The sequence below is a fragment of the Myotis davidii genome, unplaced genomic scaffold (genome assembly GCF_000327345.1).
Source record: "Myotis davidii unplaced genomic scaffold, ASM32734v1 scaffold8, whole genome shotgun sequence".
NCBI classification, from domain to species: Eukaryota; Metazoa; Chordata; class Mammalia; order Chiroptera; family Vespertilionidae; genus Myotis; species Myotis davidii.
The window spans coordinates 3,564,816-3,578,050 of NW_006299520.1; the positions used below are offsets into that span (position 1 = coordinate 3,564,816).

The window sequence follows — 13,235 nt, forward strand, 5'->3', positions numbered from 1 at the left end:
GCAATCATGGGCTCCGCTTTAGGCCCAAGCAAGGGACCCCTAGCTCCCGGGACTGCCAGCTTCAACCGTGCCCAGCTCCCATCGCTGGCTCCACCCCTACTTCCTGCTATCACTGGCCAGGGCGGCAAAGGCGCCTGATTCTCTGATCATGGCTTGGGGGCAGGGCAAAGGCGGCCCTGGGGGCTCTTAGCGCCCCCCTGGGTTTCCAATCACTGTCAGTGGCAGGGGGCTTCTTCCTGCTTTCCCTTTCGCCTCTCTGCATTGTGCCTACATATGCAAATTAACCGCCATTTTGTTGTCAGTTAACTGCCATCTGAGTTGGCAGTTAATTTGCATATAGCCCTGTTTAGCCAATGAAAAGGGTATTGTCGTACGCCAATTACCATTTTTCTCTTTTATTATATAGGATGGCTAAGATATGGAAACAACCTAAGTGTCCATTGATGGATGCATAGATGAAGAAAATGTGGTCCATACACACAATATCATTCAGCCATATAAAAGAAGAAAATCTTACCATTTGTGACAATGGATGGACCTTGAGGACATTATGCTAAACAAAGTTAGACAAAGACAAACAAATACCATACGATATTACTTATAGGTGGACTCTAAAACAGCAACAATATCAAACAAACAGAAAGCTCATAGATACAGAGAACAAGAGACCAGATTGGCAGTTGGCAGAGGACATCAGCAGAATATGAGAGAAATGAGTAAAGGGTATCAAAAGGTACGAACTGTCAGTTACATTACATGGGGATGTAATGTACAGCACGGTGACTACTGCATTGCACTTTTGGAAGTTGCCAAGAGAGTAACTCTTAAAAATTCTCATCACAGGAAAAAAACAAAAACTTGTAACTATGTAAAATGATCATTTTGTAATACATGCAAATTTTGAAACATTATTTTGTATACCTTAAAGTAAGTTATAATTATACCTTAATTTTAAACAAATAAATGTAATTTTTAAAATCATTTTTTAAAAAGCAAACAAATCAGTACCTCCATGTCCACAGGGACAGGCATAATGGTTTATGAAGTAGTTACCACACTTCAAAAGTTCATACTGGTCCCTTAAGTCCCACCGAATGGATAGAACATAAGTGTGGCATAGAGAAGTCACCCTGGTCCCACCTTGGTCTAAACTGAAAGACTAAGCACCATAAATATACATCATGAGTACAATCTTATCCAGTCTATAGATTAGGTTAAATGGCCAAAGTCGGAGAACATCCTCAGCATGGGTGTGCAAGATGATTAGGGTGTTTTAACCTGGGCCCCCTACACAGGTTCAGACAGAACCATTTACAGTTTGAACAAGGCTCCCCTTGCAACCAGTGGAAGAGGCCTCTAATTAAAAAAGCTCCTGCTTAAACACAAGTGCACCTGTTAGGATTTATAATGGGAGATTCCAAATAAAATCTCCAAATTTGCCCAAAGTACTAAGTTTGAGTCAAAACAAACACAGAAAGGAAAAACACTGCAGAAAATTCACATAGAAAGTGGGACCATGAATTCACAGCTTCTGGACCCTACTGAGCATCAACACAGTTATCTTCTAAGTTCTTCCTTTTACTTCCTTTCCTTTTATTTATCTTTTGAGTGGGTAAAATATAATTAAACCTAACCACCACGTGATTCTTCCATTGGGTGTAACCAAGTTATGACAATAGTAATGTAGTTTCTACCTCTCTTGATATAATAGTTATACTTCATTGAACAAATCAAAATTCTAGAGAATATGAAGTGAGAAGTAGTGCTAAAAGGATTGGGAAAATATTTAGAGAATTGTGTAGCTCTCTGGCTAGTTTTAGCATCCTTTACTTAGTTTTAAGTTTGTAGGCCAAGAGGTGAGAGCGTAAACTCTAAATATTTTTCAAGCTCAACATTATATTAACAACATTGTGTCTTCTATATGGCAGAATATTTCCCTGGAAGAGGATTAAAGTCTAGAGGATACCTATACCCTACTTGGAAAGAAGAAATTTATTTAACTAAGTAGGCTGTCTATATTTTATATTTTCAACATGTTTCTCTAAACTGACTCCCTTCCTTCTACCCCCAAATACCACCATATTTCACTGTCATGTCATGTCAACAAAACTCTGCTATACATCCTCATTCTGGTATGGTCAAAATCAATATCCACCATATTATCTTATACTTTAATGCTCTGGATTCTGATTTTTGCCTCTATCATTACTGAACTTGGTTTTTAAAGGTCTCAAATCCAAAGACCTATTATGAGTGTGACAGCATTTGATTCAGTGAAAGTCTCCACATTATAATCCCAGATGCCATAGTATTTCACTCTATTTTATTGGCCCTACCCTGAATCTCTTGGATCATTCTTTTCTTACCTACTTTTCTAGCACTGTTCTTTCTATCTTTTACTATCTTTCTATCAGAGAAATGTGTATATCCCTAAAAATTAGCATAATTTCTCTTGATGAAACATCCTTATGGTTTCATTGAGTATCTTAATGTGTTTTCCCTGACTGCCTTTCCTGAGCACCAAACAACATTTTGAAGTGTTGGGTATTTCTCCTGAAAGTCAGTATAAAACTACATCAAACTGAAATTATTTTATTCTCCCAGAATCTTGATTTTCTTCTCTGTGTGGCTTTATTATGTAACACTATGAATTGTTCAATTTAATTGATCAAAGCTTGCAATCTTAATGTCATTCAAGTTCCATAGTTTTTATACTCTCACCACCATCCATTCAATCATTAGCAAATGCTCATCTATTTTGGAGGCTTCCACAGATATCTATTTTAAGCTCCCTAAAATCTAGAAAAATGCCCAGAGAGAGCAGATTTCAAGTAAACGTTCTATGAGTAAAATAACTACAGATATGCCAAACAAAAATGCAATGCATGGTTAAGTAAGGAATAGGGTGGAACAAGGAAGAACATAAGTATAAAATTTGAAGTTGGATCTGAATCAGATCTATTAGCTGTGTGACTTTGGAAAAATAACTTGACATTCCCGTGCTTCATTTCTTTTTTCCATTTATAAAGCAAGTCAATAGAAAGTCCTCATAAGGTTGATGTGAGAATTAAAAAGGATGATGATGCATTAAACGTGTTTAACAGTTAGCTTGGCTTTTAAGTGCTCCAGCAATCACTACTTATTCTTGCATTATTGTTATTAAAGCTATGTACCTAGAAACATACATACATACATGTATATAAATATTTGTATAGATACACATCTATAAGTCTCTATCTATATCTATCTATCTATCTATCATCTATCTATCTATCTATCTATCTATCTATCTATCTATCTATCTATCTAATCTATCATCAATCCACCCATATACATGAAGAGTAATGATGTGTACCACCTGGTGTGGAAATTCAATCAAGGCACAAGAACTCCAAGCTGGTTAATGCATATTCTGACTTGTCCCTTAAATAAAGGGTTTTTATTAAAATAATTTTAGAAAGTATTCATATTTCATATCTGCCCCATTGTTTATGTTTTTGTTTTATATTAGTGTCTTTTTATTCACCTGGATTATAAATTTTTCTGATTTGAAGAAACTACTAGTATTTTCTCAAGTACACCTGGCACTATTAGTGAGATTTAAAACTCCATTATACTTTTATGCCTCAGAATTTTTGTGCTGGGGAAAGGTCTCTGAAGATACTCTGCTAAGGATTAGGGAGCAGTGAATGAGGTAAATGGGTCTGAGTGATGAGTCATAGGATTTGTATACTCCCTTATATTGATCTTTCTGGGTTGCTTCTCACAGTGTGAGTGTAGAACTGCCTTACTCCATTTCTAGAAGCGAGTAGAAGAGCCCTGAGATCAAAGGTACCCTGGGTCAAGATAGGTAAGCGGGGTCATTTTGCTGTGACAGGTGGACAGTTAGCCATGATTTCCATAAGTAATAAAATTGTGTTCAGATTTACTTTAGTAAGTAAAATAATTGCAAATTATGTTATGTTATAGAATTAAGGATTTGAGAACAAGATGCCACAGATTTCAACTTTAATTCACTTATTATAACTGGTCTCTAAAGCATAAAATTATGTATTTTTAATTAAAAAATGTGTGCTCTTAAAGAATCCATACTGTTGTTTGTCAAGAGGCCTTACCCGCACAGTTCCTATATTTGTATGATCAGAATAATTGTCTTTTTAAAGAAAGACAAGACATACTGAGTAATAACTTTGTAAAAAAAAGTTGTTTTGTTTATAGAAGGGATTTCAAACTAATGTTAACTTAGCCTATATAATGAAGAGCTAATATGATAATTAGACTGAACAGCTCAACAACCTTCCAGACATCCTTCTGATGACCTCCCGGATGAAGGAGGGGCTGCGAGAGCTGGCCGAGGCAACCGGGTCTGCCAAGAGTCGGGCCCCTTGCACGAATTTCATGCATCGAGCCTCTCGTTTTGCAATAAAATTGGATACTTTTACAAATAATAAAATCATCCATGCCAAAGTGACTCATTCAAGTTAATTAATTTTCAAATGCTTTAATGGAGTTATTATGTATAAAGCCTCAGAATAATGAAATAAAGCTTTGGATATTCTGTGGAGTTAGCAGTTATTCAAATAATTTCCATGGATGTTAAATGCTAATAAAATGTGCTTTTAAAATCTAAGAACAATATTACTTTAGGAGAAAAATGTTATGAAAAAGCCAGAGAAGTAATTTTTGAGTTTTGTATAAAAATGAAAGATTAAATAAAAGGGCTTAAATACAAAGTCTATAAAAATCATATAATCTCTCTAAGAGTGAAGGAGGTTATTTTAATTAACTGCTTAAGGAAAAGAAGGAAATAGTCTGAATAGAAATAATCTAAATGCCCTGAAAAGCAATATGTGTGAGTTTAGATATGAACTATCAGTTTACCAGGCATGGCATACAAAGTTATTTTTGAAGCAAGAGGCAGCATAAGGAGATTTTATACTTGATTCATTTTATGTTTGACTTGCTGGTATGAATTATTTCTAAAAATCCAAACTTTGGAGAGATTGCTATGAGCTTTGGATTTCTGAAGGATGTTTAAGCATGTGTAGTGTCACATTATCAATTCCAATTTCTCATCAGCATGGTAATAAGCTAATCTAGTGACAAAGTTTTAAATGATGTATCCTTGCTTGTCACTGAAGAGAAAACATTACACAAGGTGAGAAATTATCCTTATGATGAACATAAGCTACAAGAATAAAACATACTTTGTAAAAAAAAAATCTTATTGATAACCAGTAACAATCATCACTAGCAATAATACACCAACTCTGTGTTTATTTATGTCTTTCTTACCGAACTTACAAAACAGCTCACAGACATGGCTTCTCCACCTCATTAATTTTTATTATACCCCAATGAGGTGTGTATTTATTAATGCAAAAGTACATTATTAACATTAACTGAGCTGAGACATGTTTATAGGTATTCATTTAAGTAAAAGATCCTCATAGATAGACATTTAGACATATGAAGGGTAGGTTAAAGGGGAAGATGAGCCAGTATGCAGCAGCTGCTCAAATCCATTAGCTGCTTAAATCAAAATTTAGAAAAGGATTTATAAATGAATGCAGTAAATAGCTTCATGATGATTAAATTCTAGTTACATTTAAAGAATTGGTTTGGTTTTATGTCAGGCTAATTAAACTTGCTATTGAAGTGATGTAGGGATGTTGTTATGATCTCTATATAAAGCCTCAAATGAATAATTTCTGTGACAATTTAAATGTCAAGAAAAGATTTTTTTCTCTTCAGAAACTTGGGGAAAATAAGAGGCCTTTAAATGTTAGTATTTTCCCTTTTGTTCTGACCACTGGAGTCCTAAGAAATATTTATGTTTTGACCACAATAATTATGAGACATTATGGCCTACACTATCTTGACCTCTTACTAAGAAATGTATTTTTTTCCTGGTACTCTACTTATTTACATATTTATTATCTATTGTAGCACATAATTTTTTTAATTTTATTTTTTTATTTTTTTTATTAGTTAAGGTATTACAAATGTGTCCTCATCCCCCCGATTAACCCCCAAGCTCCCCCCCACACACACACACACCCTCATGCTCCCATCCCATACCACAGTTTTCTAATCCACTCATCTGATGATGGGCACTTAGGCTGTTTCCAAATCTTAGCTATGGTGAATTGTGTAGCACATAATTTTATGTAGCAAGTCATATAATTCACCTTTAGAATGATGTTAAGATAAAAATATTATTAAAATAAATATCATATGTATATATATATATATGCTATTTTTCATGTGTTAATATATATTGAGTGAAAAATCAATTGGAAAAAAGCTTTAAATTTGTCTTATATTTAACTTAATTTTTCCACATACTAGGTATAACTTACTATTGCTAAATCACCAGGAAAAGGTGCCTACACTTACTTACCATCATTCTCTTCAAAACCCAGAATCTATGACAATATTGTCAGTTTTTGATAATAGCCACAGTAATCTTTGTCTTGTCTCAAATTCATTTAGTAAATTTAACTTTCCAGGTCCTAACCATGTATCATCCAATTATTGTTTTAATTAAAAAAAAGATTTATCAAAATAATTAATATGATATTAAGAAAAATAAATATATATAAAAGTTACTGTAAGTCCCCAAATTCCAGATTTATAAAAAGATCTAATTTCCCTTAAAGTCTCAAACTTCCATTCAAAAAAACTAAGAAAGTGGTTTATTTACTAAATTTGAACAATGAGAAGAAAGGCATAATAATTACATACTTATTTTTGTTACTAGTATTTACTTTTGTTATATTATGCAAGTATTAATAAATTAAATATAAAATGGTGTTTGGTGAAGAAAACTTAAGGACTTTTGTAAAGATTGTAATATAATTATAGTTTAAGAGAGAAATAGAAAATTAAATTGAGTATGCCATAATGTGAATATAATACATATTTATGTTATAATAGGAAAAGATTGAGTATCACTATAGTTAAATAAGATATATCATCTGTAAAATGGAGTTACATTTTATAAAATAACAACCTAATTTGGTTATGCAGATGAAATGAGTTAATGTATTTTAAAACATTTCTGCCACAAAAGTAAGTATTCAATAAATACTGGACTAGGCAATAGGAGGTTTATAGTTGTGAGCACAAAACTCAGGGTTTCTTATTATATTTTATTTATTAATTATTGTATTATGTTCCATATGAACTACTATAAACCTTCTTTTCCCTACTCTTGTATAAGCTACTAATGTAAACTCAAGACTTTTGTAAAAAGTTGTTTTAAAAATCTCTTTTACTAAGCTATTTTAGTAATGTCATCCTAACCACCAACAGAAATTATTTGAAAGAATCGTATATGCACTTAGAGCACCTAGATTTGTGTTTCTATAACATTATGAAGTAGCTGCATCTAGGCTTAACTTAGGGGGTGGGTAGTGGATCAAGATGTAATTAGAAGAAAGCTAAAATATTTTAAAATATATTTCTGGTTAATAAGAGGACAAAGTAGCCAGCATTAAGGGAATCACAGTAGACAAACTGTGACAATTTGCATATGCATGTAAACAAGTTGAATCTGCAAAAACTCATTTAAATCTAATGTTACTCAGAATCAGAGAGTTTAATATCATGCATGTGTGTGTCTATAATATATATGTAATTTTCATGCAAAGGAAAGATGACTCTAATAGGATATGTTTATATTTTATTTTCTTAAAAAATATGTATCTATTTATAATATAGATTAGTACCTTTTCCTAGAAATATAATTAGAAGAGACCCATCTAATGTTTATTTAACATTGTACAATAGGTCTTAGAATCACATCGTTTTAAGCAAATGTAATAACCCCAAAAAGCAAAAGCCTATATAAAAGCTATAGATTTAAGGTATCATTGATAAAACAAAAATAACGTTCAAATTATAAGAGGCTGAGTCTGTTAAAGAGGTATCATTTCTGAATGAAGCAACCAAAATTCAATTGGTTGACAATTCAGAAACTGACTTGAGATTGGGTAATATGATCCTCTTTTCTATTTTATCTTTGAAGGTCATAGTAGAGAAACATATTTGATAAAGTTGTTACATCTATACCTATATCTATATCTATGTAAGTATAGATATAGATATAAAACATCCCATCTAATAATAGACAAATATTGAAATTAACCATACCTCTGCTATGCTTCCCATTGGCTAATCAGTGAGATATGCAAATTAACCGCCAACAAAGATGGCGGCTGACAGCCACACAGCTGAAGCGAGCAGGAGGCTTGCTTGCTCTAGTGATGGAGGAAGCCAAGCTTCCTCCCTGCTGTGGGTGGGCTCTGAGCTCCATTCTAAGCAACAAAGTTGCAATTATAGAAGCTAAACAAACCTCAGATACCTGCTTTCAGCCGGCTGTGGACTCGGAGGTGGAGCGGCAACAAAGTTTCAATTATAGAACGTAAATAAATCCCAGAATAAAAAAAAAAAGAAAAGAAAAAAAGGAGAGGCTGGGAGCATCAGTTGCTGGTGGGCTTGACCAGCCTGAAAACCCTCAGCCACTCAGCCAGACTGGCCAGGCACCCCAGTGGGGACACCCACCCTGAAGGGGCAGCGGGCAGCCTGCAAAAAAAAGTGGTGGTGGGATCCTCTCCTGCATCCTCAGCAGCGCTAAGGATGTCTGACTACAGCTTTGGCCTGATCCCCGCTGGCAAGAGGACATCCCCCGAGGGCTGCCAGGCTGCCAGAGGGATGTCTGATTGACATCTTAGGCCAAATCCCCCTGGGAACAGGCCTAAGCCAGCAGGTGGTCATCCCCTGAGGGGTCCCAGAATGCAAGAGGGCACAGGCTGGGCGGAGGGATCCCCCCACCCCCCGAGTGCACAAATTTTTGTGCACTGGGCCTCTAGTTAATGTATAAAAAGTAAAAATACATACACAATAAAATTGTTGTAAACTGAGTAAAGTATCTATATATGTAAAAGCCTAAACAACCGAATGACTGAACAACCGAACAACTAATCGATGCGTCGACCGAATGCTGTGACACACACTGACCACCAGGGGGCAGGCACTCAATGCGGGAGTTTCCCCCTGGTGGTCAGTGTGCTCCCACCGCCAACCTCCAGCAGCCAGCAAACCTCCCACAGTCCCTCTTTCATCAGCTGGCCCTTCCATTGGCCCTTATCGGGGGGACTGGCCAGCCAACGGTCTGTGGTCCACCCTCCCCCAGCCAGCAGACTCAATCGCCCCAATAGGGACCGGTCAAGACAGTCCCTATTGGCCCCGATTGCCAGCCAGGCCGAGGGACCCCATCCATGCACAAATTCATGCACCGGGCCTCTAGTAAAAGTATAACTCAAGAATAAGCAGAGTTTAATTGTAAATATTCATGAAAAGTTTAATAATAATTTTGGTAATTTACAAGTTTTATCAAATTTTATGACATTTAAAACAATAGACTTGTATTAGATTTGAATATGTAATTTGATTAAATAGGCTTTAATAATTATCTAAATTTACTAAATGTATTACTGTAGTTTTGAAATATTACTTGTGTAATGAATATTTAAATTTTTACATATAGTGGTTGATAGAAATAAACAGTTAATAATTTCAGCTTTAAAATGTGTAAAGAGTCATGAGGCTTCTCCACCCACAAAAGCCTTTGAACTTTAAATATTCTATTAACAATGAGCAGCAAATTAATGCTTTATGGATCTATGAGGCTGGACATAGAAAATCATAATATAAATGAAAGTTGCCACAAAGTTGTTGTTTTTTTTTAATGTTACTTTACCTTTGTATCCTTTCACTTCCTTTCAGAGCCATTTTTCTTTTGCTCACCAATTTCCTCCCTCATTTCCTGCCCCTAATCACACAACTATCTTGACTCCTAGAATCTGATAGTATCCATGCTCAAGCCTAAGTGTACTAGAAAACAAGTTGATTGACCCTTCACTCTCTCTGTACCATCTATATTTGCATTTTTCTTCCCAAATATTATCTGGAAAAAAGAAAAAACTAAACCTAAAGAAATCAATTTTTATATCATCAGTATATACATGATATCTAGTCAGTGACTAATTTTGAGGCAGGAGTGGCCTTTCCTATGTAAATGACTGACTGCTTCAATCAGGCATGTTTCAGATCTTATGCATAGGCATGGCCTCCACAATAGATAGAGAGATGATAGATAGATGACAGATAGATAGATAGATAGATAGATAGATAGATAGATAGATAGATAGATAGATAGATGATATAGATAAATAACAGTGAGCTTTCCTTGTCTAGTCATAAACTGTATGTGCTGGTACCAACATGCTCACTGCAGCTGGGGGTGAGTATATGATAGCTGTGACTAGGAATCCTAGGAAGGCACAGTCATACAGACATGTAGGATCTTGAATTTGGTGGTGAACACACAATACAGATGATGTATTATAGAAGCGTACACTTGCAACTTATATAAGTTTATTAATCAATGTAACCCCAATAAATTCAATAAAAATATTTTAAAAGGCATGTAGGCTTTTCTAATAAATATATTTCTTCTCTTAAGCATGTAGAAAACTTTACCTATTTTGCTGTCACTGCTGATTTGGGGAGGAAAATAACCCATTTGATATACAGGCTACTGTGAATTGGTGTATATGTCTCAGGTTGAATAGTGCAAAGAAAAAGGTATAAGCCAGTAATATTTGCATATCATATTGTCTGAATTTGCTGAAAAGACTCTATTGAACAGAGACGCAATTAGGAGGATTATTTTGTATTATAAGTTACTTTTTAAATGTATATTCTGAAAAGTATTACGTTCTTTAATGCACCACATAATTATTTTCTAAAATAAAAAGAATATATCTAGGCTACTATCATGGCATATTTGGTGTATGTAAAGTACCTTTATAAACTCCTTAGCCAAATCTACTTTGAAAGACAATATTTCGATTTTTCTAGGGCCTAGATCAATGTTCTCCAAACAGATTCATTATCATGTCTTTCTTTCTTTTTGTCTTTCACACTCCTATAGTAGGGTGTTTGCACTCTGATTAATTAGAAATAATATGTGATGAAGATTGAATAGAGAAATCTTAATTATTCCATTCTTCGGGGTGTAATTTTAACTTAAAAATCATTTTGTGATGAATTATGTAGCCAATATAGTTACATATAAATTATTAACACAAAGATTCATGACCCTCCTATCTATATTTTATTATTTGTAATCCTCAAGAATTTAAATCAAGTAGGATTAGTTACTAAGAAATAAAACTAAGATTTTTTTCACCTTGTACTCTATTCTCAATTTGGTGTAAGCCCTCATCACAAGTTAAACAATTGCAAGAGTTTTAAAATCAATAATTTGGTTAATTAGATATATGATCTATTTTTAAAAATGTATATTATTATATATATATAATCACACATGGTATATTTTCTCTAATAAAAAATTGGAACAACTGGTTAGGAAGTTCTAGTCAGAATCTGAAATATTAACATTTCAGAGGCATTTATTTGGTTAACTACCATAAGCAGAAGTTTTATACTATTCAAAAATTTTATGTCCAGAAGATTCTATAACAAATACTCTATAATAAACAGTAAAAAAATAGAGGCAGAAAGTAGATATTTTAAAAAGCAGACAGAATTCGAAATCCAGTTTTTGCTAGATTTCAAAAGATATTTAAATTCTAAAACTATCTGCTTTCATGAATAAGATTTTTTTTTTTTATCTCCCAGGCTAAAAGATTGTTTATTTTAAGAGGACAGCTTAGCTGGGTTGCTCAGTTGGTTAAAGCATTGTCTGGATACACCAAGTTTTCAGGTTTGAGCCCTGGTCAAGGCATATACAAGAATCAACCAATAAATGCATAAATAAGTGGAACAACAAATCACTCAATCTCTCTCTCGCTTTCTTGCTCTCTCCTGCCTCTCTCCCTAAAATCAATTTTAAAAATTTGAAGAAGGCAAAGATTTCGGGGAATTTCAAAATCTCTCAGGAGGGAAGGCATTGTTTTTCTAGTTCTAATCCTTACTGAGATTTTTCTACTGTTTTAAAATCTGAGGTTTTATGCTTTGCATAACTAAACTTGGAAATTACATATATATACATACACATGAAAAAACACATAAACTGTACTCACAGGCAAACTGAAGAATGGCCTCTCTACTAAGAATACTTCCCCAAGTGTTGGCTGCTAAACACTGGTAATGGCCAGAATCTCTAGCTTCACTCGGATTGCTTATAATGAAGGTCCCGTCAATCAAACTGTAGCGATAATCACTTTCCAAATCAATTTCTGTTCCATTTCGAAGCCATCTAAGGAAAAATCAGAAGACAAATTGTGAAAATGACTTGAGACCTTATAATACTCCCTGGAAGTGTCAGAATTTCATTGAAGGACACTTTTAAGACTTAAGAAAAATAAGTAACAGTGAATTTCTACCTGTAATTGGGGACTGGATTGCCACGAACTTCACAATTCAGTGCTACTTTCTTTTCATCAGAATCAGTTGGGAAAATTATATCATCTGGTTCTTGCACAAACACTGGCCCATAGTCCACACTTTCTGTAAGGACCAAGATAGATACACTTTAAAATTTCTTGAAATATCAAGACATGGTTTTTTTTCTTAATTATGTTCGCATTAAAAATTTGTGCTCTTTCCTTGTACTCAAAGGCGTATTACTAAAAGAAAGGATTAGCTATGAAATTATTTTGTTTTAGTAGATTGCAGGGATTTAAGTAGATTTTTTGTAGTTGACTGAGAATTCTCATAAAAATAGGATATATATATAATGGAAAACAAACATTTCAAGCATTACTTTTGTATATTTTAAAATATATATCTTTATATTCATCTAAAGCAGTGTTATTATGTAAATAATACTAAACAAAAAATTATTTTAAAAACCTAAAAGTTTGTAAAGCTCTTAGAATGTTAAATATAATCTACACTAATAAAAGAGAAACATGGTAATTAGTGTCACTCCGCTACCCTTCCCATTGGCTAATCCCCCTGTCACTCACAGAGTAGGACCAAGATATGCAAATTAACTGGCAGCCAAGATGGCGGCCGGCAGCCAGGCAGCTGATGCGAACAGGGAGGCTTGCTTGCTTCAGTGACGGAGCACTGCAACGTTCCCCGCCTGCCTTGCTCGCCTCTGAGCCTGCAGTCTGAAACATTGTAACAAATATAGAAGCTAAACAAAACCCCAGAAACCAGCTTTCAGCCAGCCAGGACTCAGAGCTGGAGTTGAC

General features: G+C 34.4%; 1 protein-coding gene across 1 annotated transcript in view; it reads right to left on the bottom strand.

Moving 5' to 3' along the window:
- Window positions 1-13,235, bottom strand: part of CNTN5 (contactin 5) — a 462,010-nt gene that overhangs the window by 420,252 nt on the left and 28,523 nt on the right. Inside the window, exons 3-4 of the mRNA XM_015571441.1 lie at window positions 12,420-12,543; window positions 12,117-12,292 (exon numbers count right to left, since the gene is read on the bottom strand). Of these exons, the coding sequence (XP_015426927.1) occupies window positions 12,117-12,292; window positions 12,420-12,543 (300 nt within the window). The remainder of the gene's footprint in view (window positions 1-12,116; window positions 12,293-12,419; window positions 12,544-13,235) is intronic.